Source organism: Mesocricetus auratus, unplaced genomic scaffold, assembly GCF_017639785.1.
Source record: "Mesocricetus auratus isolate SY011 unplaced genomic scaffold, BCM_Maur_2.0 Super-Scaffold_100676, whole genome shotgun sequence".
Classification (NCBI taxonomy): domain Eukaryota; kingdom Metazoa; phylum Chordata; class Mammalia; order Rodentia; family Cricetidae; genus Mesocricetus; species Mesocricetus auratus.
In genome coordinates this window covers 151,631,722-151,656,738 of record NW_024429266.1, presented here as the reverse complement: position 1 = coordinate 151,656,738, position 25,017 = coordinate 151,631,722, and the positions used below count along the sequence as shown (strand labels likewise).

The window sequence follows — 25,017 nt, the reverse complement described above, 5'->3', positions numbered from 1 at the left end:
CACCCCTGCATGTGTCTTCATCCATGGTACGCTGGGCTTTGAGGGCCAGCTCCTAGCAGCAGCGTGGTATAGGCTCCTGACAGAGTGAGCTCCCCATCCCCTCCAGGGGCCACAGGCTGGTCCAGAGAGTACGTGCTTACCTGGGCAGGCTTGATGACCACAGTGTTCCCAGCTGCCAAGCAGGCTGCCGTCTTCCAGGATAGCATCATCAGGGGATAGTTCCAGGGGATGACAATGCCACAGACCCTGCAAACAAAAGCAGAGGGCCTTTGTCTCTCCTCAGCTGTCACAGCCGGGATTTCGAGGAAAGGCCATGGTCCTGCGAGTCAGCCCCTCCCTCAGATGCTGCGGTATGGACTGGGTGGAGGTCAGTGTCTGAGGGAGCTGTCTAGGGAGGAAGGGAAGCAAGGAGCGGGCATAGTCAGCAGACACCGGTGTGCACTCAGGCTAGGAGGTCATGAGAGGGTCATGGGTCACAAGATGGCTCAGCAGGGCTTGGGACAGGGTCCTTATAAGTGTTAGGCTGGAGGCCCATCCTGCAGGGGTCTGTGTGGAAAACCTGGTGAGGTCAGTCACCCTTGGGAACCTCTGGCTTGGTGTGTGAGCCTCACACTCAGATCAGGGCTAGCAAAGACTGGGGGTGGGTGGGGCAGGTATGCTGGCCACAGCTTAATCCTGTGAGGCTCTGCCTGAGAAAGCACACACCGAGGCCAGTGGGCAGGATGACTGAAAGGTGTCACAAGAGAGGTTGGTGAGTGCCAGCCAGAGCTTTCATGGAACCCGGACAACAGAGAGCCTGCACATCACCCTGGGAGCGGCAGAATGTACTGGGGGTCTTTCCTCCAGTGTACACCCGGCATAACAGAGGGTCTAGGTAGATACCAGAGAGCAGAGCCTGAGGCCACTAGATGGTGGCCAGGGGGAGAAGTGGGGTTTTAGGGAATCCAAAGAAGGGGAATGTCAGAAGAGTCCCCCTGCTATGGAGTGAATTATGTCCCTCTCCACAAACCTGCACACCCAGAACCACAAAGAGAATGTGACATGGCCACGGAGGGAGACAGAGGTCAGGGTGACAGGTCTGTAAGAAATGCCAAAGGCTGTCACAGCCACCAGCATGCCACACAAATCTGGATTGCACATATCCATCCCCATGTGCTGAAGACTCCCTGACTGCTGTGAGGTGAGCGGCTTCCTGTGCCATGTGCTTTTGCTACGATGCTGGGCAAACGCAGGCCTGAAGCAATGGGGTCAAATGGCCGTGACCCTCAGACACGTGGAAACGACAAAGCCTTCCACTCGTCTGTGTGTAGTCAACAGAGTGTAGTCAAACACAGCCTCTTCCTCTAGGACAGTCACAGCCTAAGGCTGCCCCCTACAGAGATTGGTTTATTCAGTATATAATAAACCTGCCTTCTCAGCTCAGATGTATGAAATAAATACACAGAGGTTTTGATTTGCTGTTGGCATGTCTCCATCAGGACACAAAGCCCTCCCAATCCCAGCTTTTCTGTGTGTGTGCTATCATTTCTTCATTCCCTGTCACCCAAGTTAGGTCAACGTCTAAGCCACGCAGATCATGGCAATTCCTAGTGGCCACTCTTGGTAGGAGATCTCTTGCATTTGATACACCCAGTGGTAGCAGCTGCCCTGCAGTATCTGAGCCCTCCCTCCCTCCCTCCCCCCCTCCTCTCCTTCCCTCCTTTCTCTTCAGGAGAATGTGTTAAGACCATGGCAGTCTAAGTGTTTCTGATGGAGGCCCTGCTGCTATAGAGCCATGTGCAGGCTTCTAAGCCTCCCAAACACCCCAGGGATTCCCCATGCCTGTGACGTGAGGATTCTGAATACTTATGAAGATGCCCCACCATGCTTTCTCTTTTCCTCTGTGCCTCGGGGTCCTCTATGGGTGAGAGGAAGGGCTGAGGGCTGGGTTTCCTCTGCAGTCATTCCCCTGCTCTGCCCTGCATACCGTGGCTAAGCGTGGCTCTCCGTTTGACTGGACTGAGAGGCACCTAGGAAACTGGTTCAACCATGCTTTGAGAATTCTCTGGGGACGAGTAGGGAAGCTGCTCCCTGAATATGGGTGGCAGCATCCACTAGGCTGGGGGAGCTCTGCCATGTGTGACCCTTATTCTGAGCCTTCCAGCTTCTCAGACTGAGCGGCTCTTGTCTCCCTGGCCCTCCAGGTTGCTGGTGGCCAGGTGTCGCTGTGGAGCCTCTGGATGAAGGCCAAACCACCTGGCTTCTTAATTGTAGGTACATTCTGCTGGCTCTGTTCCTCTGGCTAACACCGACTCATTTGTATAACACAGTCATTTTGGATGTAGCCCCCCCTTACCGTCATGGCTCTGATTGACAGTTACTGTACATTTAAATAAAAGACAGCAACTACAGCAGTGTCAGGCAGAGCAGGCACTTTGGATGTGAATGGAATAGCTACCCATGGATATGTGCAGGGATGCCACAGGCAGGTGTGTGGTCACTGTGCCTTGTCACTCACCCAACAGGCTCCTTCTTGGTCAAGGTTAGGTTGCGGTTGGGTCTAGCCTGGTTGATGGGGATGGTGGCACCCTAGAAGAAACACAGCAGTGTCACCGGGATGGTGGCATTCCCATCCTTTCTCCACGGTCAGCAGTTGCTGTAGGACACCCAGGAGAAACAGGGCCTTGTTTCGGTACTGACTGTCCCACGATGACCTGGGTAGGAGGCCAAGGCTGCCAGCTTACACTTGATAGGGACATGGCTGGAGTTCAGAGGTATCAGGTTGGACAACCAGGAGGAGCAAAGCAACAGTTCCATATCAGACACAGCCCTAGGCAGGAGGCTAGCCCTGGAAGGGACAAGCTGGTCCTGGCAGGGACAAGGCCTTTCGCTCTGATAGCTGGGCAGAGAAAGGATGAGGGGCACCCCGGAGGCTAGGCTGCCCCTCGAGCTATTAGTGCTGAGGTAGCCAGGGGGCCCAGGAAGAGATGACCCCAGAGAAGTCAGAGGAGGCAGAATGGGGATGGTGCCTGGAGACCCACCTCCCACGTGACCATCATGCCCCACAGTTCTCAGCCCTAGTGGAGAGAGGAGCCTTGGAGCCCTCCCTTCCCGGGGGAGCTTCCCAAGATGGTGTGCTCAATCCCAAGACAGGGTATGTGCAAGATCTCAGTGGACCTTAGGAGGAGGCGAGGACCATGCATGGGCCTAGAGGCACCACAGGAACCCTCAGGACCACATCCCACAGTTATAAGGCAGCTGCAGAGACCCGAAACTCACGGATGACATGTCACTGGGAGATGGAGGCCTCAGGTGAGGACTAGGGAAAGAGGTCCTTGCCTGTAGCCAGCAAGAACTGGCAACACCTGAGTGGTCTGGAAACAGGCCCTCCCTCAGAGCCTCAAGGTGAGGCCCTGCCATCCAGGGCACCTGTCAGAGTTGGATTTTGAGTGTCCCCCAAAAGCCTGCATGCTAATGACTCATTCCCCAAAACAGCACTACTGGGAGGTAGAGAAATTGTTAGGAAGTGGGGCTAGTGGGTGGAGGTTAGGTCCTGGGGTGTCCTTCAAGGAGCTTTTCAGATCCCCCATCTCTCCCTTATCTTCTTTGTAAGACTCACCTGCCGTGGCACGAGCAGTTTTGCTCTGTCACTCACTCTTGTACCATGTGTGGGCCGACCCAAGAGCGATGGAGTCAACAGATTGTGCACAGGGACCTTCCGAACCACAAGCTAAAATTTACCCACTCCTTTTACAAATTGACTCTGAGGCACACTGAGACCCTGGCACAAAACTTGCCAAGCCTGCGGGACTCTCTCTGAGGGATCTTGGGTTGCCAATGCTTTAAGCCACCACTGTGGTAGCTGTTTGGAAGAATGCTAGGCAGGGCACCTCCCCAGGAACCCACCTGCACACAAGCTCATGAATACATGGGAGACGGGAGTCCAAACCCCACCTGGATCTTGTCACACCAGCCAGCAAAGTAGCGGAAAGTTTGGATGGACATGCCCACGTGTGTCTTCAGGGCCAGTGTGTAGACAGCACCTGCGTCCAGGGCCTCAATGGTGGCTAGCTCTTCCTGGTGCTGTTCCATGAGATCCGCCAACCTGGCCGATGACAAGAGGGGGCAGGAGACTGACTTAGGCCTGCTACTGTCTTGCCTGCTCTTTCAATGCCATTCCTGATGGAGTGGAGGACTCTGCCCTCCATTACCAGAACAGTCACTTGGATGTGCTGGCCTCACTTTTCCCATCTGTAAGATGGGACAATAGGGTCTCTTTCTGGATAGGTGTAAGAATGACACCCTTTGTCCCCTTCCTTTCCTCTCCCTTGGAGGCCTATAGAGACTTTACAATGCCCCCATGAAGTTGCTCTGAAGAGGCGTCCAACTGCCTGTGGCTAACAGATGAGAGGCCACCCCTCCTATTTCTGGATAGCCTCAAAAGAGAGAAAGTGCATCCAACTGGATGGGCAGCTCAACTCAGTCATGTCCCTGAGGCTGAGGTCTGGAGTTTGAGAGGTGGCCCTGGCCCTATAAGTAGGAGACAAGTTTGGGGAAGGCGACTTTTAGGCTATTGTGAGTCTGTGCTCATCCGCACCTGGCTACCTGGCTTCTGATGGCCACTGTGGGCAGCCTGGATAATGGTCCCTTCAGTGACAGGAGGGTTTCCCGCTAAGGGAGCAGGCTTGAGTCAGGGACTAAAGACTTTGCTGTGCAAGCCCAACACCTGAGCTTGACACCTGGAGCCCACAGCAGGAGGAGACTGACTCTGGAAAGCAGTCCTCTGACCCCCCATGGGCACACTGTGGCATCTGCATGCACACACACACACACACACACACACACACCACACACACATACGCACACAAACATACACCACGCCACACCACACTACACACACACAACACATAGCACACATATCACATATACACATAAACACTACACACACATACACACACAACACATACACCATACCATAACACACACACACACACCGCACCACACACACACATACACACACAAACATACACCGTGCTACACCACACACACACAACACATATCACATATACACATAAACACTACATACATACACAACACAACAATACATCACACACACACACACACACACACACACACACACACACACACACCACACTATACTAACAACAGTTTTTAGAAATCCTGAAAGAGGAAGACGTGACACCGGGGGTCCCAGCTGCTAGCAGCCAGGCTGAGCAGCGACAAGCAGACAGGGCCCAGCACCCCTCCCTTTGTTGCTCTGTGCTGGCAGAGGCCCCAGTCCTCACTGGTTCACATCTGAGCTAAGGCACCCTAGGGCACAGCCTCACCCTGCAGCTTTTCACTGCCCCCAGCGCCTTTCCTCTCAGGCCTCGCCGGCTGTGGTACCTTACCTGCCTCTCCACCCCTTCTGAAGGCGTTTCCTACAAAGACTGCAGTGCCCAGACCACTTCCCGCGGGTGGGACCCAGGCATAGAGCTCTCTATAGGGTCCCACCCTGCCCCTGCCCCTGCTCCCTGCCCCCACCCCTACTCCCTGCCCCGCCCCTACTCCTAGCTGAAGGTGGTGAGGACAGCGGGTGTTTCACAACTCACTTGTACAGGAGCCGGCCCCGGTCACGCGCATTTATCTTCCCCCACAGTCCGTTCTCAAAGGCTTCCTTCGCTGCCGCCACTGCCTTGTCAACATCACTCACCTGGGCCAGGGACACCTGGCAGATGACCTGTGGAAGGAACAGAGACAGTCTCATCCTGAGGCCACCCAGAGGCAGGGTCCCCACGGCGCAGGCTGGCACTGAGGGAAAGTGCTGCCGCTGCTGTCTAGGGAGGAATCACCCGCTCGCACTCACATGGGGCGCACAGGGGCTGACAGCCAGCCAGCTGCACCTGAGCAGCCCAGGCAGTCCAGTGCTGTTCACACTGGAGCTGAGATCCACTGGCTCTGTGAGCTGAGCCAGAAGGCTTCTACACACAGGGATTCTGTAGCCTTGTCCAGAACCATCTCTGGCCCGATAGGTCCCATGGGATGTGGCTGTAGCCAAGGGGGATCAGAGGGGCCAGACAGCATCTACCATGAACAGCCTTGCCCTTCCTATCCAAGGCCCCGGGGGGCTGGCAGGCAGCCTCATCCATGTCATACTTGCAAGGTTGGCATCCTGAGGACACCATCCATCCTGTCTGCCCCAATTCCCCCAGTCGGCCCATTTGAAGCTGCTCTATCTTCTGTGGGACTGAGTGGAACCACATATGGAATCATCCTGTGCCGGTGTCATCTTGGAGACCCTCGGGTGTGTGATCGGGTGTGTGACCGGTGTCATCTTGGAGACCCTCGGGTGTGTGACCTTTTGTTTGATGGGCATATGCACTGGGTCGTGACACTGGGGCTTCACAGTGAAGACTGGCAAACACGGGGTTATATTTGAGGAAGACTTTGCTGGTGGTGACCGCCACACAAGAGGGACAGCCGCGCTGGGTAGGGGAGCATGACTCTTAAGCATCCTCAGGCTCTAAAATGTATTCTGGTTCCTCTGTGCTTTCCTGGCTCCTCTCCCGTCCCCTCATTGCCCTGCTCTCCTCCATTCCTGCAGCCTAGGCTGGAACCCTTCATGCCCATCCGTAACAAAGGCGCATGCATCCAAGCACCCGCCTCTGGCCAGTGCCCTTAGAAGCCAGGTCGGAGGAGGATGGGAAGGACGGGGCTGCAGCCCTAACTCACACTGCCGTCTGTCGGGTTGATGGTGTTATAGGTCTTGGAGCCCTCGGCATCCACGAACTCGCCCCCGATGAAGAGCTGGTAGGGCATCTGAAGAGTCAGCTTGTTCACTGCCCTTTCCACCTGGGGAGGGAGGCTCGGTTGCAGTGTGTCTCTTACACACAGGCATCTGTGACAAGCGCATGCCCACAGACACACGGAGGGATGTACACACCACACGAAGGCTGAAGTCTCAGGGGCTGGCCTACACAGTGGGGTCACGCAGTGGTAAAGAGAGTGGGGGCGCAGGCAGTGTCAGGGCTGGAGGCCCAGCTCGGCCAGACCCTCGTGTGACACCGGGCTAGTGGGGAGTGGTTCTAGCGGTGGCTTGCTACGGGCGGCAAGGCCCTTTTACCCTCAAACCTGCTGCCTTCCACTCACACACTGACTCCTTCGCTCTGAGCCCAAGAGAGCCACAAGGACCAGCCCCACCCTGAAATCTGTCCATTGGCTTCTTGTCCACTGTCCTACAGGTGACAGGGCATCCACCTGGCCACCTCTACTCCCCCAGCTTCTCTTCCAAACCACCAGGCGAACAAAGTACCCAGAAACCCACTCCTGAGGGAGACTGCTCAAGAACTTTTTCATACATGGGTTTCCAGTCACTGTGGCACTTCCCTTTGTATAAGCTGGGCACACAGGGTCGACCGTCCTCCTCACTGGGAAAGAGGCTCTCCTCTCTGGCCCCTCCAGAGCTTTGAGAGGTGGGATTTGCCCACGCTCTGGGCGCTGGACAGCAATATTCTCTGCGGAAGATGTTACCCAGGGCTAGTGAAACTGGGGCGTGGGTACCAGGCTCCTGGCTTCCTGGTGCTGGGGGGGGCATGGTGTCGCAGTGGGTCTACAGGCCCAGGGCAGCACTCACATAGTTAATGACACACTCGCTGTCTTCGTCCTCCCCTCTCAGCTTCCTCACTAGGAGCTGAATGAAGTCCCCAAAGGTGGTAGCCATGTAAACGTCTTCATTTTCCAACTCCAGCCCATCACACAGCTCCTTCACCTCCTCCACCAGCCTGAAGGGAAGAGAGGGAGGGCAGAGGCTCAGGAGACCCCGTGGCTCCTGTGTAAGAGGAGGTGGTCTGAACAGGCACTAGCAGGGCGGCTGAGCCTGGGACTAGGATGGGGATGCAGGCTCTGGATGCAGAAGGCCTTGGTCCCAAACTCCCACTCGCTGGGTACTAGCCACTGACGTTGACCACAGGGATGACTCATCTGAGCCTTTGGTTTTTATCATCCATAAAACAACAACAGAACAGCCTCCCTCAAATTTTGCTGTGATTCTATGAGACAACACGCTGGATGATAGTTGATAACTAATAGATTATTAATAACCTTCAAAGGACATAGTTTGGGAGAAATCTCCCAAATCAAGTGTCTGATAAAGGGTTCAGAATATTTAGAGAACTTTTTACACCCAATCCTCGGAAAGCAAAGCCCAGTTAGAAGTGGGCTGCAGCTCAGAGGGTATTTTACCAGAGCAGCAGCACGGGGCAGATACAAACCCAATGAGGTGTTCCACACCGTCGGGGAAATGTGAGCAAGGAGTCACAGTGACACACTTAGGAGAGTGTTTGAAAAGCAGAGGCCTGGCTAGGGTGCATCTGGGGGTGGGGTGAGCACTCTGTCGACTTTAGGTCTTGGGTTCTGTCCACAGCATCGCAGGTTGCTGGGTAGCGTTTTGTTTCATGCCACAAGCTACATTTGGGGGTGGCTTGAATGACATGTCTCCCAATAGTCTCAGGCATTTGAATACTTGGTCCCTAGTTGGTGGAATTATTTGGGGAGGTCTGGAAGTGTGGCTTTGTTGGAGGAGGTGTGTCACTGGGAGCGAGCTTTGAGGTGTCAAAAGACTCTAGCCCTCTCTGCTTCCTGTTTTCTGTTTTGAGATGTGAGCCTTCCATTGTAACCTCCACCATGCCGCTGTTCAGCCACCATGGACTATTATCCCACTGGAACTGAAGGCTCAAAATAAACTTTTCTTCTATAAGTTGCCTTGGTCTTTTTTTTTTAGTCACAGAAACAGAAAGGTCACTGATACATTAGTTATCTGGGAAGAGGAGCCTCAGCTGAGGAATTCCTCCATCAGACGGACCTGTAGATGAGTCTGTGTGAGTGTTTTCTTGATTAAGGATTGCTGTGAGAGAAACCAGTCCACAGTGGGCAGTGCCACCCCGGGCTGGTGGTCGTGGGTGCTGTAAGAAAGCAGGCTGAGCAGTGGGCAGTGCCCCCCACCCCCCGGGCTTGTGATCCTGGGTGCTGTAAGAAAGCAGGCTGAGCGAGCCATGGAAAGCAAGCCAGTAAGCAGCACCCCCTCATGACCTCTATATCAGCTCCTGCCTCGGGGTCCCTGCCTTGACTTCCTGCCTGGGATTCCTTCAGTGATAGAATATGGCCTGTAAGCCAAATAAACCCTTTCCACCCCAAGCTGCCTCTCACCATGATTTTTATCACAGCAATGGTAACCCTGTCCAGACCACAGAGGAACAAAGAATCAAATCTACAAGACTGCAAGTCCAAATCCCCTAAAGAAACACACACACAATCTTCCATAAGACACAATTCTGCCAAGCACACAGATCCAATTCCTCCCTAAGACATGAGGCAGACTGTGGGATAGACCAGGCCGTGCCGAAGTCCCACCCTGCGCTCATGTCCTGGCCTTCCATTGAGGCCCCGCCCTCCACTGACTGGTGGAGTCTCCTACCATTAGGGGTCCCCGCCTCTTGAAGCTACACAGGGCCTGGGATACACGTCAGCTGCACGGGGCCTGGGATACACGTCAGCTGCACGGGGCCTGGGATGCACGTCAGCTGCACGGGGCCTGGGATGCACGTCAGCTGCACGGGGCCTGGGATACACGTCAGCTGCACGGGGCCTGGGATACACGTCAGCTGGCAGAGTGCAGTGGGACATGATACGCCTACACTAAACCCTGTCCCACGAACACTTCACACTTCTGGCCTTCCTGGGACCCTGTCACCAACTAGAAACAAGTGAGGACTGGTCTCCGTGGGCATCCTCAGCTAACTTGTACACGAGCCCTGTGACACTGGTCATGCCTGTCCGAACCAGCTGAACCCAGTACACATTTTTACTCACAGAATGGGAGGCAAATAAGTGGTGCCAGTTTAAACCATGGTTAGGAGGAGGTGACCTGACCTGCTACCCAGAAAGTAGGTATGACACGTGGCCAAATTCTCCTCATACATATAGTCCTCTTCACCTCTGTCCCCAGTTCTACCCAGAACTTCCTTTCGGAAGACTCCAGTAGCCCCAGAGTGCAGGCTTTGGAGACGGGGAAACCTCCAGGACCATCTCTCATCTGTGCCCATGCTCCTCCCCTCACTAGTGGTGCTCCTCCCCTCCCTAGTGATGCTCCTCCCCTCACTAGTGGTGCTCCTCCCCTCCCTAGCGGTGCTCCTCCACTCACTAGTGGTGCTCCTCCACTCACTAGTGGTGCTCCTCCACTCACTAGTGGTGCTCCTCCTCTCACTAGCGTGCTCCTCCCCTCACCTGCAGTGCTCCTCCCCTCACCTGCAGTGCTCCTCCCCTCACCTGCAGTGCTCCTCCCCTCACCTGCAGTGCTCCTCCCCTCACCAGCAGTGCTCCTCCACTCATTAGCCATGCCTTCACCAAAGGAAGCACCCAGATGGTGTTTCCTGGAGAAGTCTAGGCACACAGCATTAAGCCCTTCCTCCTTTCTGTGCACAAGTCTTCACTTAAGTTCCTCATGTGCTTTTGAACATTCTTCAAAGACAAGCAGCTCCTCCCTGAACGTGACAGATGGTGCTGTTTCTGCTGCTTCCGCCTGTATCTCCTTTTCACAAAAGCACCTGCATTTCCCAGGGGAGCAGCATCTCTTTCTCAACTGTGGGAAGAAGGCAGTCAACTCAACTCTTGCCCCCAGAGGTAGACACACGATCCAGCCTTGGGCAGTGAGCATGTGCCTCTCCCTGGCCTGTAACAGGTTCTTAGTGGGGGGTATGACTGCAAAGAGCCAATAAAATTAACACTAGAAATGTGTTGAAGCCATCATGAAAGCAAATGGCCATTTCACTAGGATTCCAGCAAGATACAGAACCAGACTGCGGCAAATGTGCAGCTGTATTATCACCACAAAGGCAAATCCTGCCTGAAAATGAGCCAGTCTCCAGGTAAGAGATAGTGTCAGTAGGGTGTAATGTGAGCCTTTGCCGTCACCAGCTATGTGGTCACTCAGGAAAGACAGCTGTGGATTTTGCTGCTGTTTTCTTGTTTTACTTTTAAAGACTTGCTTGCTTTTATTTTATACTATGGGCGTCTGCCTGTATGTGGACCATGTGTGTGCCTGATGACTTCAGAAGAGGGCACTGGATCCCCTGGGACTGGAGTTACAAATGTCTGTGAGCCACCACGTGGGTTCTGGGGCCTGAACCAGATCCTCATGCAAGCATGATATGTAAGTACAACCAACAGTGGCCTCAGTGGGCCCACAATGGATTCTTGGAAGGGACCCAATCACCCCTGGCCTTACCTCACAACATCTACTGATGCAGCCCCTGACTTGAAAAAGTCTGTGGAGTCTTCTACCTCTGGGATGTTGGGCAGAATCCGCATCCAAGAGCTCTGAAAGACAAAGGCCATGACAGTCAGAGGTGCTTGGTGAAGTAGGGTGCTATTCTCACCCTGGCTAAGGGTTCTGCCTTCATGGTCTTCTATCCAAGGGCCCAGACTGAGTGACAGCTCTGGCCACCGTGACACTAGGCTGCTGGCCTCCTGCCACATGGTTGGTCTCACAGAACAGTGCAGGCAGTGGAAGATGGATGGGTATCAGGAAGGTTCACCCCTGGTCTTGGTGCAGCTGTCAGGGTTCTGGCAGAACATGGCAGCATGGGATGCTTGTGACATGAAGGCCCGGCACAGTGAGGGCCTCATGGACCTGAATCCTGGTGTTCTGAGATGCTGGGTGGCTAGCACTCCTCTGACCTGGACCTCTGAAGTGTAACAGAACCAGCTAGTGGTCTATTGGGCAAGTGAGGAGATGTCAGGGTTACCAGCCCAGGGGCCAGCAACCCCACTTACAGAAGGCCAACCAGTGGTCATGGTAGGATGGCTGTTCCTAACAGATACCAGACTGAACTACGCAACATCCACCTGGAGGCCTTCTACCCCATCACACAGGCCTCCATGGCAGCCATTGTAAGCTAGCATAAACATGGGCTCAGCTTGCAAGGGTTGACTCTCAGACAGGTTTATCTGGATAGAGCCATCACAGGCAGAGGGGTAGCTGTCCTCGAACCCATGACTGGATGGATGACTTCAGTGCCATCTGCTTAACAAGGCACACATGGCTCTAGGGACAGGGAGACAAAGTGGGAAGGGCCAGGAACAGATCCTAGGACGTGGCCACTGACCCAGTTTCAGCCTAGACAACCAAGCTCTGAGAAGAAAGCGACCTCTAGGCCATTTAGGGACTGAGCTGGAAGGGGGACCTGACTTTGAAGCTTGTGCTGGTCACCACTCAGGTGTTACTGTGTAGGACCCTCTCTGGGCCATTTTCAGACCACACACTCATCACAGGGGGTGGGGTTAAGCCCCAGTTCCTTTAACTATTACAAAGCTAATGGTTTCATTTGTTAACTCTTGGGAGTGGGTCCCTAGAAAAGCCAGATTCAGAGGACCCAAATCCAAGGGGCCCAGGTACAAAGGAGAAAAGGCCCAGGGACATAAGAAAGTATCAACAGAGGACAAAGTCTCCAAGGTCAGCACCTATTTCCAACTCCAGGGACACACAAAACACACATGCATTGTACACCTCTCTGGCCGGATGTTACCCCTGAAGGTGTCTCTTACCCGCACGGCCTCTGCGGTGGCTAGCTCTGCCTCTGTCAGCTCCAGGGCACTGCTAGCAGACCCCTTGAAGAACTGGGAGGCTGGCATCATCTTGCCATCCTCCAGCTGAATGTTCTTCACCAGCAGCTGTAAAAGGGAGAACTTCAGTAGGACCACGGCAGGGTGGGGAGCTGAGTAGGGCACTCACACTCTCCCTCCAGCCCTCATAGCCAAGAGGGAGCAGGGAGCCCAGGTAAACGACAGGAGTGTTCAGAGCTGAGACACACTGTCCCAGGGACTCAGAAGAGACCACGTAGCCTGTGTCGTCCTTTATCCTAATTGTCCATCACCTACCACATTGTGCTTGCTGCTTGCTGAATCTCTATGTGTGTGTGCGTGTGTGTGCGTGCATGCATGCATTCATGCATGTGTGCGCATGCCTGCATATGTGTGTGTGTGTGAGAGAGAGAGAGACAGAGAGAGACAGAGACAGAGACCTAGTGCCCCCTCACATCAGATAGGCCCTCACCACTGAGTGCCACAGGCCGAGTGCTTTTTTTTTGTTGAATGATGTTATTTCTATTAAAATGACAGCTTCTCATCAGAAAAAAAACTGAATACATGCAGAACTACTGTGAAAGTCAACTGAATAAAAGATGGATCATTAATCATGTATCACCACCAGAAGCCCACAGAAACATCTGAGGACAGATTTCTGTCTGGGATGCAGGTGAAGAGAGGAAAGGCTACAAGGAGCCTATAGTCTGTAAGCCTATAGTCTACACTCTTGTGTGCAGCACGCCAAGCAGAGCCTGTGAAGAGTGTGCGATGCCCACTGGGTCACCCTTATCAATGGAGACATGCCAGCCTGCTGCCAGTCCATCCAAAACTACTTATCTTGTCTTCCCCTTCTAACATTTATTAAACAACTATTTATGAGCCAACAGGGTTCAAATAGCTCATACAATACATTGTAAAATCTGACAAATCTTAGATAGACATAAGAAGATTCTAGAGTTACATTCTATACCCATTATAGCCCAGGCAAACAGGGTTGAATGCAGGGTATATAGAGTTAATTCAATTGCTTTAGGAGATGTTCTAGAACTCTCAGCAAGCAGAAGGCCAGCTAGGCCCAGCATACAAGCCTGAGACATGCTTCCTGAAGGCTTCTGTGTTCTACTGTTTGTGTGGCTACAGTGGCAGAAGCAGCCAGGGCCCTTGGGAAGCCACCCCCTCATAAATGCTAATACCAGCCTGCTGCTGCAAGGAACTGGCCACTGGCACTGCACACTCTCCACTTGTTGAGCTTGAAGGGGAAGCACCTGTTATCAGAGGAGAGCTCAAGGCCCTCCACACCACCCCAAGGACGAGAACAACAGATGCTGGCTGGCATGCACGTGTGCAGTGCAGAGACAAGTTACACATCCTCAGAACTCCTGGGTCAGACAAGCATCCCTGACTCATGACTTTGCTGAGCCTGCTCCTCTCTTTGGCCTCTCTGGCGGTATAATGTGATATGTGAATCTGAGAGAGAGCCATGTCACCCAGCACAATTCTCCACACCCCATGCTACCCACACTCACACTGTATCTCGTGTGAGCGGAGTCTAAGGGCCACAATGCCCTTGGAGCCATAATTTAGGCTCTGAAGCTCAGCTCTGCTACTGACTAGCTTGAATGACCTTAGGCAAACTTTCTAAGTCTTTGCATTGTAGTTTACTTTTCTGAAATATGCAAATAATATCTATAATTATTTCATAGGGCTGTCTGGAAGATGAAATGTAACGCCTATATGTTGTTTTAAAACAGTGGTTGGTGCTGAAGTGCACTTCATTCAATTCAGCTATTATTCTGATGTGCAAAGACCAGCAGCTGTCTAGACCAAGTCACTATGCCATCTGCATTCAGTAAGAGGGAAACTGAGGTCCAGGGATTTAAAGACCTGGCCTTGATAACATGCAAAGTCTAAGACCAGGGCTAATCGAAACAATTTCTGTTACTCAGTGTGTCCAGCCTGTCATAAAAAACGCAGCCCTGCCCCACACAGCCTGTGCTCAGATTGGGGCTGTTTCCTTGACTCTTGGCTCTTTCTGTTTCTTCAAGGGCAGCCTGGTGTCTTTAGGTTCTTACCCCCAAGGACAGCAGTGAGGGTGACCTTGAACCTATGATGCAGGCAAGTGACTCACAGCAGTGTGCTGTCATCTTACCATTCGATCATCATTCCCGAAGAGGATGAGTCCTGCTTTGGTGACCATTCCTGGACGATGGGCTCCTGGGATGGGCAAAGCTTCTCCCTGGGCCACCAGGCCTGAAGTGTTGAGTGTTGAGTTGAAAAATGTCAACTTCTATGGGTTAGAGAAGCCAAGTGACAAGAGGTAAGATGAGGCCCTGCAGCCTGCAGTCCAACTGTAGCTTCACAGGGTTGAGGAGGCTGAGTGGTGCAGGTGGGTGGGGTGACCCTGTAGCGTGCAAGGCTGACTGGGCCAACAACCAGCCTCCAGGGGGAACAGGAGAGACCCAGAGGAACTGTGATCTACACAGAAGGCTGAGTAGGACCTAGACCCAGTCTTTGGGGGACACAGATGAGACCTAGAAAATCTGAGGATCTGGATATTTCAAGTCTCAGGTATCCTCGAGGCCTTTGCACTGAACCAGAGCCTCAGACCTCAGGGGCACAGACTCCCAGGAAAATCTTAAGGTACGTCATGAGCCCACTGACTCGGTAGCTGCTGGCTGCTGCTGCAGACAAACCCACTAGAGCAAAGGGTTGTGCACCAGTGCAGGAAGTGAAGAAACCTCTGAGTGGTTTTATAGTGAGTTGGGGGTCAGAGAACTAGAAGACTGTCTGGACATCAGGCTGACTTTGAGGGGTGCACAAAACCTGCTCCTCCTTACAATAAGTCCACCTTCTGCCCAGTTCCAGCTCAAAATAAGTTATCTCTCCCCTGGGGCAAAGTCCGAGCTGGGCCTGTGGCATCTGAGAGCATAGGGGTGAGACTCAAAGTATTCAACAACCAATTCATCAGGGTCCAGGGTTGCAGCAGGTGTCTGGGGCCATCAACGGCAGCAGACATGTTATTTTAGCTCTGAATGGTGTAGCATCTCCTAGTCCTGGAGAGGGCCATTTGGGAGGAGGCACTAAGGCTATAGGATGTTAAGAATTTCAAACCTAGTGTGATGGGGGAGGTCCTTCTGTGTTTATGTTGTCTTATTGGCTGATAAATAAAGCACTGTTGGCCAATAGGGAAACAAGATAGGTGGGACTAGAAGTCAAGGAGGATTCTGGGGAATGTAGTCAAGAGAATCGCCACGTGATCCCAGGAGGAGAGGGCACAAGTCTGGCGTTCACAGTAAGATAAGACCTTATAAAAAATATATATATTAATTATGGATTAATAATTAAGTCAAAGCTAGCCATTAAGAAACCATAGCAAACAGCCAACAGCTTCCTAATTAATATAGCATCCTGTGTGTTCATTTGGGACTGACGTGGCTCTGGGACCAGGCTGGCAGGAAGAATGCATGGTACACTAGTGGGCAGTTTTCTAGCTGGCAGAATGGGGGTGTGCAGTGCCTCCCACTGATCACCAACCTCATGGAAACATACCTGCCCACAGGCCTCTGTCCAGGCACCTGGCACCTTGTCATTCCCACGAATCCAGTTGTGAATGGCCTCTGCTGGCTGGTCCCAGTTTATCTGTGGGGACAGATGTTGTGTCCTCATTTAGCCTCTCCTAGTGCCCTGAGGACTGTTCACAGTGGGCCTAGCCTTGCAGGTATGGTCTGGGCTTCCAGGGGACTTGGGCATGAGTAAACAGTGGGTGCCCTGGTTTGGGGCTCTGACTCCAGGTCTCTCCCAGGCAGCACGGTCTGTAGAATGGTTTTGGGAAGAGTCTGTCTACTGTTGTCAAGGAGGTCCCACAGAGTCCCCAGGACGAGTGCCCAGGCCCATTCTATAGAGCCCCACCACACTATCTTCATGTATACAGGGCTCATTCAGACCTCTTTACGATCCCAAGCAGGGGCAGCCACAGGACTAGTACCTGCTGTGGATCCATGAACCCTCTCAGACAATGTCATGGAGATTCTGACACTGAGGCTGATATATACCCTTAGCTCTCCCTCCCTGGAGTGATGCTTGTTCTTCCTACTTAAAGGGGAACAGGACCTTTTCCCCACCATGGCCCCTGCTCTGCTGTAGCCCCACCCTCCACCGCTGTCTCTATTACTGCCAGCTGCACCTTGCTTCTCTGAGTCACTTCTGCACTTCTGCATTCCAGCCACTCACAGGCATGCTGGGTAGCTGGGGCTGGTACTCACCCTGGCCGTCTCCTTCTTCTGAATGCCCTCGTAGGTGGCTCCTTCCTCAGGCTGGGGGAGGCGGGGGGCTGTGCCCTCTGCGATCAGTCGCACAGCCTGCACCTGCAAGGAGACTCTACAGTCAGCTTCCCCTGTGCTAGGGTCCCGCCCACACCCAGCCCTGGTCCTCACACTGCAGGCACCTGAGAACCCCTACAGCATGGACAAGGGCGTGGGTGACAGGGTCTGGGAAGTGGAATGACACACAGACCATCAGCAACACCTCATGGCCTTAGATTATATAGACTTTCTAGATCTCTAGGTGAGGACACTGCCACGTCTCACCAGGGATAACACACACAGCCTGTCTATTTCTGTCTAGAACTGTCTTGAAGGAGAATAGGTCCTGAACCTTGGTGTGGGCTTGGGCATCTGCAGTAAAGTAGCTCCCTGGAGTCCTAACTGAGGAGTAACAAGGAGTCTGCAACCCACCTTGAGGGAGGACCCAGGGGGGCTACTGTTGGCAAGAAACAGTGTTATGGGACAGGAGAGGTAGGTGGCTTAGCAGTTAAGAGCACTGGCTGCAGTTTAGGAATATTTGTTGCCGTTGTGTGAAGAGCTGTCACTGTGATTGGTTTAACAAAGAGCTGAATGACCAATAGCTAGGCAGGAGAGGATAGGCAGGATTTCTGGGGAGAGAGGGCGAGCTCTGGGAAGGAGAGATGCAGAGCAAGTCGGACATACAGTACAGAGAGGAAACTGAGCCACAAGGCAAAATGTAAATTAATAGAAGCAAGTTAATTTGAGCTATAAGAGCTAGTTGGGAAAAAGCCTAAGTTAAAGGCCAAGCTTTCATAATTACTAATAAGTCTCCCAACTTCAGGCTACTCTTGTAAAAGGATCTGGGTTCGATTCCCAGCACTTATGTAGCTGTAACTCCACGTCCAGGGAATCTGACGCCCTCTTTTGGTGTCCATGGTGCACATACACACATGCAGGCAAACACTCATACAATAAATAAACACTCATAAAACGAATAAATAGAAAAAATGTAAAGGAAAGAAACAGGGCATCAGAAACTGTAATGCAGAGCAGCCTTGTGGAATGTGCCATAGTGGTTAACATGGGCTGTGTTTGCACAACATGTCTGTGGTCAGGCACTTTATAGTTCCTGGGGACTTCAGAGATTGTGTGTGTGTGTTGTAATGCGTGGGTGGAACACAGGGTCTCCCCATACAAAGAAATCACTGTACTACAGAGCTACATCCTGTCCCCAAATTCTTATGGAAATTAATCTTAATTAGTTCAAATAGACCCATGCCAGCTGTGGTAGCCTATTGGCCATCTGAGCCATTTGCTACAGAATGTGAAATCCTCAGACTAAGTATCTGACAAGGTAGCTTTGCTCGCTACTGTTTGCCACACTGAAAAGATTAAAGGCAATGGACAGCTGATGTGAAAAGGGCTGCTGGTAGGGGCAGATGGCTTGGGGCTTGTAGTGGTATTTGGTGACTGACACCTTGCTCACTGCCATATGATAATGCTTTTTGTCTGGAAACTTCCTGGCCTGAGCATCAATGGCTTTGGTCCTCTCTCACTAGCCTACTCTCTGGGCTGGAACAACAGCAGCCTATGCAGACACACATGTAGGACCACCCTCGGGACACCGGCTACAAGTGGCATCCATGTCTTTCCTTGTCCTTCCACAGCCTTGCCCTTGGAGAATTTGGGACATCATTGTAATTGAATGGCTATCCTCCCCAATAGACCACAGCAGGATATACATGACTGGGGTAGCCAGCCAGTGGAGGAGGCACAGAGGTCCTTGTGTTTGTAGATAAGCACTAGGGAAATCAGGAATGTTGAGCACACAGGGTTGTATAACTGGTTTTCTGCCCAGAAGGCTTGGAGACGAGGTGGTTAACAGTCTGACGACATTTGTGCTGCCTGTGTGGCTGAGTTCACACTGGATCCTCCCCCAGACTCTTATCATGAGCTGTTTCTCCTCAGTCCACACAGCCCATCTTTATGGAAGGTATCACACGCACTTTACTAAGAGTTTCAGTAAGCTTTATTGTGAGCACAGGATTGAGTTAATTATCACCAGAAAAGTTTTTCACCCAAGTGTGCTGTTCTTAAATATGCCTAAAATAAACTCTTCAGGGTCAGACTCTCAAAGTTTGAACCAACCCTGGATACTGAGTCATACTGAACCAAATTTCCTTCTTGCCTTCCCTGGATGGACACTCTGCTGGTTGTTTGCAGAGACCTCCACAAATCGGACTAGGCCATTGCCCTGGCTAGTGCCCGGGTCAGGATAACCACATGACCCCAAGCTGTCCAATCAGAGTCTTCCTTGATGGTTTATCATTGTGTCTTGGAGAAGTGGGGTTTGTCACTCCATGGAACAGGGACTGAAAGCTTGGACTTAGGGCTCAATGATCTCTCATCTCAGGCAGGGCACCTGATCTGAGAGTAAAGGGAACTAAACAGAAAGGAGACCAAATCGTGGGGTGTGAGAACCCCATGACGCGGAGGTGACTGGGACTTAATCACACCTGGCCCATGCTGTCTCAAACCTGTTTAGTCAATGGCCCCAACCAAAAATGCCCCTTTGGGCTAACACCCTCCTGAGTTGGACGTTTGCCCACTCTGCCCACAGATCTTTCGTGTTCATTATCTAATCTCTTTGAGACCCTGAAGAGTTCTGAAATTGGGGGTGGGGTGGTACCTGGTCAGCTGGGATCAGTGCCTACATCTAGGGAAGGCCAGTGGAGTCAAGAAAGAGAGCCTGTGTTAGGGTAGCTGTGTGGTGGGAAGGCAGGTGTAGCCGGCCCTCAGCCTTACCATCCCTTTGATGCCCTCTGGGAAGAGGAAACGGTTGTACAGGGTGCTCACGGTGTCATCTGGAAGCACCTCGCACTCCTTCTGGAGCAGAAGGTCCCCAGTGTCCAGGCCATCATCAGCCCAGAAGATGCTGAAGCCCCCTTTCTTATCTCCATGAATGAGGGTCCTGGGAGGCAGGAGGGAAATCTCAGTCTGATAGAAAGTGTCACAGAGGACACCCTGGGTGCTGCCCCTTGGCCCCTGCCACCCTCCAGAGGCCACCTCCTCCCGACCTGGCAAGCATGCCGTCTTAACACTCCCCACTGTGGTTCAGGGTGACCCATGGCAGGCGCCTGTGCAATGCAGTTGACCGCACTACAGAGATACTTCAGGCCAAGAAGGGTGGCATGCCAGGCAGCCGGGGGTGGATCCATCTTACCAATTGATGGCTGAGGCCCCTCGGTGTCTGGGTAGCAGAGACGGGTGGTAGATTATGGAGCCGTGCCGGGGGGCGTTGATGACCTCCATGGGGATGAACTGGCTGCAGAAGGGCAGCACGTTGAGCTCTGCACCCAGAGCCTGATACTTGGCCACCACCTCCGGCAAAGCCTGTCCTCGAGCACGCCACCGAGGGAACTTGAACACAGGCACACCATCCTTCTCAGCCACCAGGCCTGGGGGGGGGGCGGTGAGAAATTGTCCTCTCTGCCATCCATACGTTGTCAGCTGTGCCTTCCTAGAGAGGTGGCTCCTAGCCTGTTCTTGGTGTCCTTTCTCTCTTTGTTCTCACTGCCCAGCAAGGCGCTACCAGGATGCGGGTGGGACAATGCTGGCCAAGAGTGAGTGATGGGTAGGGACTTTCCCACCTGGATGCTACCTGCTGCTGAGTATTATGGCTCCGTGTGTCTCCCTTGCTCAGGTCCCACAGGTCCCGGTAGCCACTGTCCCCATAGTCCTCTCCGGAGGCCCAGCCGTGTCCAACACTGTCTTTCTCCTCTCCCTCACCATCCTTCTCTTCTTCCTTTTCCTTTCCTCCCTTCTCCCCTCTCTCCTCCTCAGATCTCTTTCTTGTACACCGGGGTCCCTGGGAACCATATTTCTGCCTTGTCAACTGTTCCCTCACCAGGAGGGGGTGAAGAGGCTGGAGGGAGGAGGACAAGAGGGTGGGAAAGGCTTGGCCCTTCCTGTGGGTTCTGCCCTTTGGCCACCACCCTCGCCCAATGCTCCGCCCGGTCACAGGAGTTCCTTCCCAGAGCAGCCGTGGAATCCCTGGTCCCAGTCTGCAGACTTGACCTCACACCTGTGACCGGGAGCCCCAGGCCCTGCCTGCAGGGCCCCTCCTGCCTCCTTCCAGGCCTGAATCATAGGCTGAATTTCCTATGCATCCCCAGCCCCTCTGATCCTCAGCCAGGTGATAGCAGCTGCCTCTGGAAGGCACAACCCCAACCCTACAGCGCTTTCTGTGGCCCTTGGTACTTCAGTGCTTATAAATGTCCTTAGCAAATCTCTGGAGAGAACTCCCTTGACTGGCCCGACCCTGCTGTCTGTCCTCATCTCTGCCACCATGTCCTGATGTGAGGGCTAATCTTCATTGTCAAGGTCACTGGCTTTGGAATCAGTAGGAGGGTGTTTCCAGGGTGTTAACTGAAAAGAGGAGACTCTTTGGAATGTGGATACACCATCCCATGTACTGGGTCCAAGGCTAAATTAAAAGGGGAAATAGAGAAACCAGCTGAACACCAGGACACACCTCTGTTTCTGATTCAGATGCAATGTAACTAGCCATGATGAGAGGGTGTCAGGATACACTTCTAAAGCATCCTCAGTGTGGCCAGTGAGACACACCTGCAGGCAATTTGAGGTCAAAGCCAAGCAGTGGTCCCAACTAGGCTTGGGATAGTGCTGGAGCAGAAATTGTCTAGTCATAGCTAGTGTCTGCAGAGCTCAGGCTGTGGGGTCATGTACATCATGCTGGGATTAGGTGCAGGGCTGAGGCCAGGCAGGCAATAGCAGCGTTAGAGCAGAGTCCAGGGTCAGACTATGGCTGCTTGCTCTGCCTCCTAACCTCAGTTTCCCGTTGTTAAGCTGTGCCCTACAGTCCTTCTCCATTAGGCCTGACAAGGGCTGATGAGTGGCTGGAGGTTCAGTTCATCATATGGAGGCCCAGCATCCTGTGTACTGGGCACCTGCTCCCAGACGAAGGTCCAGGACTATGAATCTCAAGCAGCTCCTTCCCTAGGAGGTAGCAGCACCAAAAAGATGCTAAAAGGGAAACCTCTCAGCTCCACCCACTTTATTTTACCAGGAACCGGTGGGCTGATCACTTGGGGTAGGGCAAAGAGAGCCCCAGAAATGGTGACGTGAAGCATGTCCCCGAGCCCTTAAGAGCCTAGATACTTGGGTCACAGAAGTTCAGAGAGGTGCATAGGACAAGCTGGGCTTCTGCATGGCCCTTGGTCAGGACACAGATCCTACCCCACAGTCGTGTGTGTGTGTGTGTGTGTGTGTGTGTGTGTGTGTGTGTTACTTTATTCCAGGACAGTCCAGCAGCCACTTGGCATCAGTGTGAATTTAGAGTGTATAAGTGCTCTCTAGCAAGGGCTGCACTGTGAGACCCCTTACTTTACCCACCTGCCCGCTATAGTGCCTCTGCCCCAGCAGATGGGCTTCCCTCCACCCTCCTCCTTGCCCCTGAACTGTCACTCACCCAGGGGATCTGCTTTCCCATCCTTGTCTGGAATAGTGAACACACCCACCACCTCATGGCCCTCCTTCCTTAGCTGGCAGTAAACCTCCTGGCCAAACAAGCTCTGTCCGATTACCGCAATCTTCATGGCAACTGAGGGATGGAGGGCACCTGTTGAAGGGACAGCCAAAGGGTTAGAAAGGGCTCTTGGAAGTCAGGAGACAACATCCAGAGTCTAGCAGGTACTCCCGCCTTGGTCACCTAGGGGGCTCCATGAACAGCAGGCTGCCTCAGAAAGATTGCCACTGTGCAAGGGGCCAGGGGACATGGACACGGGTAACCTTGCCATCTGTGAATGTGGAGACTCTGAGAACAGCTGGTGGGTCAGACAGTGACTGTAGATTTAGGGGTCCCTTCACTAGTCCCTGCAAATTGTCACAAAACTGGTGTAAGTCCTCGGAGACATTTGAAAACATACCATGGAAGTCACCGGTTCTGTGACCTTGGTCAAGCCACATTAGCCTCTGTTCCCTCACTGTTAATGAGAAAGCCACCGTATTTCCCTTGAGGCTACACCAGGATTATTGCACCAGACCCAAGTCACCCAAGCGGGGTGAAAGGAGCCTTGCTTAACATTAGCCTCCACAGCACAGGGTGACTGGGTTGGGAAGGGGTACCAATGGGAAAGGCTGAGGAGGGGGCGGATGGAATGAACAGAACTCAGTGTCAATGGCTACTGAGTTCAGCACCTTCCTGCCACTGGTATCTGTAAGACTTGAAGTACTTACTGCTATCTTTCCGTAAGCTGTCCATTTACCACATATGCATGGTTCAGGGCAAGTCCAAAGTTCAGACTTCACACTCGCAGAAGTGTGGAAACTGCTAGGCGGGAGGCGGTGGTGTGCACCTTTAACCCAGCACTCAGGAGGCAGAGGCAGGCAGATCTCTGTGAGTTCGAGACCAGCCTGGTCTACAGAGTGAGTTCCAGGATAGCCAGGACTGTTTGACAGAGAAAATCTGTCTCAAATAAAAAAAAAACTTGCAGAAACCACAGGTGTGAGGTAGCCTCGTGAATTTTCATACACACAGCACGCGGCTGTGACCCAGGAAGTCACTGGTCACTAGACCTCTCACAGCGCAGAGCAGCGATGCCTCTCTGTCTTGGCCAACCTCACACATGTGCCTTTCCCCTCCCTCCCTAACCTGTGGGCATGTGAACCTTCAGGGGTCATTGTGGGAATATGCTATAGGAGGTGATGGTGGTTCATATGCTGCACAGCCTTCATAAATCAAATCCAATGGGTCAGAGACCTGAGGTTATAAACCTCTCAAAGATAAAAAGAAACGTGGGAAGCCTTGCATTCATCAATACCTTTCAAAGCATAGCACAGGAGGGTTCATGACAAGGAAAAATTAAGTCCTACTTTATTCAGCTTAATATTTCTACTTTCAAAGGACTCCGTCAAGAAAATAAAATGAGACTCCATAAACTGGGAGGCCTGAGAAAGAACAGCTGACCTTCAAAACTCAAGGAAAGAAGGGGAAATTTTCAATTAAAATGTGAACTAAAGATTTAAATAGTCAAGCTGCAGTGCCCTTGGATGCTAGAAAGTGGCATCAGATTCGGGAGGGGGGGGCGCTACAGCTGCAAGAGGTTGTGAGCCACCTGCCTTGGGTGCTAGGAACAGAACTTGGGTTCTGCAAAAGCTGCAAGTGCTCTTAACCAGTGAGCCACCTTTCCAGCCTCCAGCATTCTTGTCCTAAGGCAAAGCTCATTTTAGCCGCCAGTTCCAGAAATGACTCTGTGCCGGCCAGTTATATATCTAGACACAAGCTGGTGTATTGAAGAAGAGAGAGCCTCAATTGAGAAAATGCCTCCGGAAGATCAGGCTTTAGGCAAGACTAGGGAAAGGGCCCAGCTCATTGTGGGTGGGGCCACTCCTGAGCAAGCAGTCCTGAGTTCTTTAAGAAGTCAGGCAGAGCAAGCCAGTAAGTAGCACCCCTCCATGGCCTCTGTATCAGTTCCTGCCCTATTTGAGTTCTTAGCTTCCTTTGATGACGAACAGTGATGATGAAAGCATAAGTCAAATAAACCCTTTCTTCCCCAAGTTGCTATTGATCATGGTGTTTCATCACAGCAATCGTGACCCTAAACAGGACACGCTCTCATAGGTACTTCTTCAAGGAGACAGAAAACTAACGTCCACTTGCAAATGTCGACAGCAGCATTATTTAGAACTGCTCAAACCTGGAAGCAAGTGTGACACCCATTAGTGAGTGAATGGAGAAAAACAAAGCCTGTGGAGATGGGCTTGCGATAATGGCACATAAGCCAGAATCGAGGGGGCGTGTGCTGCGAAGCTGTGAAAAGTCAGTGAAGAAACTAAATGCAAACTGCTGAATGAAAGACGCCAACCTGCAAAGACGCCGTCCTCTGTGATCACGATGGCACGGCACTCAGGAAAGTGAACCCAGAGGATGGGAGACAGTGAAAAGATAAGTCCTTGGCTGCCAGGGCTGAGGAGAGAACACTCTGGTATCTAAGACTACAAGAGTGGATATGTGTCTTTACATACTGCCCAGATGTGAGGGTCACACAAACACGGTGAGAGAGCCCCACCACAGAACATGGATTTGAGGTCATCC

General features: G+C 52.5%; 1 protein-coding gene across 1 annotated transcript in view; it reads right to left on the bottom strand.

Moving 5' to 3' along the window:
* The window catches only part of Aldh1l1 (aldehyde dehydrogenase 1 family member L1), a 50,756-nt gene that overhangs the window by 21,438 nt on the left and 4,301 nt on the right, over window positions 1–25,017 (bottom strand). Inside the window, exons 2-15 of the mRNA XM_040738284.1 lie at window positions 22,393–22,542; window positions 20,125–20,359; window positions 19,707–19,872; window positions 16,881–16,982; window positions 16,168–16,257; window positions 14,768–14,905; window positions 12,580–12,705; window positions 11,261–11,352; window positions 7,613–7,760; window positions 6,712–6,831; window positions 5,592–5,719; window positions 3,934–4,084; window positions 2,498–2,568; window positions 141–246 (exon numbers count right to left, since the gene is read on the bottom strand). Of these exons, the coding sequence (XP_040594218.1) occupies window positions 141–246; window positions 2,498–2,568; window positions 3,934–4,084; window positions 5,592–5,719; window positions 6,712–6,831; window positions 7,613–7,760; window positions 11,261–11,352; window positions 12,580–12,705; window positions 14,768–14,905; window positions 16,168–16,257; window positions 16,881–16,982; window positions 19,707–19,872; window positions 20,125–20,359; window positions 22,393–22,519 (1,800 nt within the window). The 5' untranslated portion in view covers window positions 22,520–22,542. The remainder of the gene's footprint in view (window positions 1–140; window positions 247–2,497; window positions 2,569–3,933; window positions 4,085–5,591; window positions 5,720–6,711; window positions 6,832–7,612; window positions 7,761–11,260; window positions 11,353–12,579; window positions 12,706–14,767; window positions 14,906–16,167; window positions 16,258–16,880; window positions 16,983–19,706; window positions 19,873–20,124; window positions 20,360–22,392; window positions 22,543–25,017) is intronic.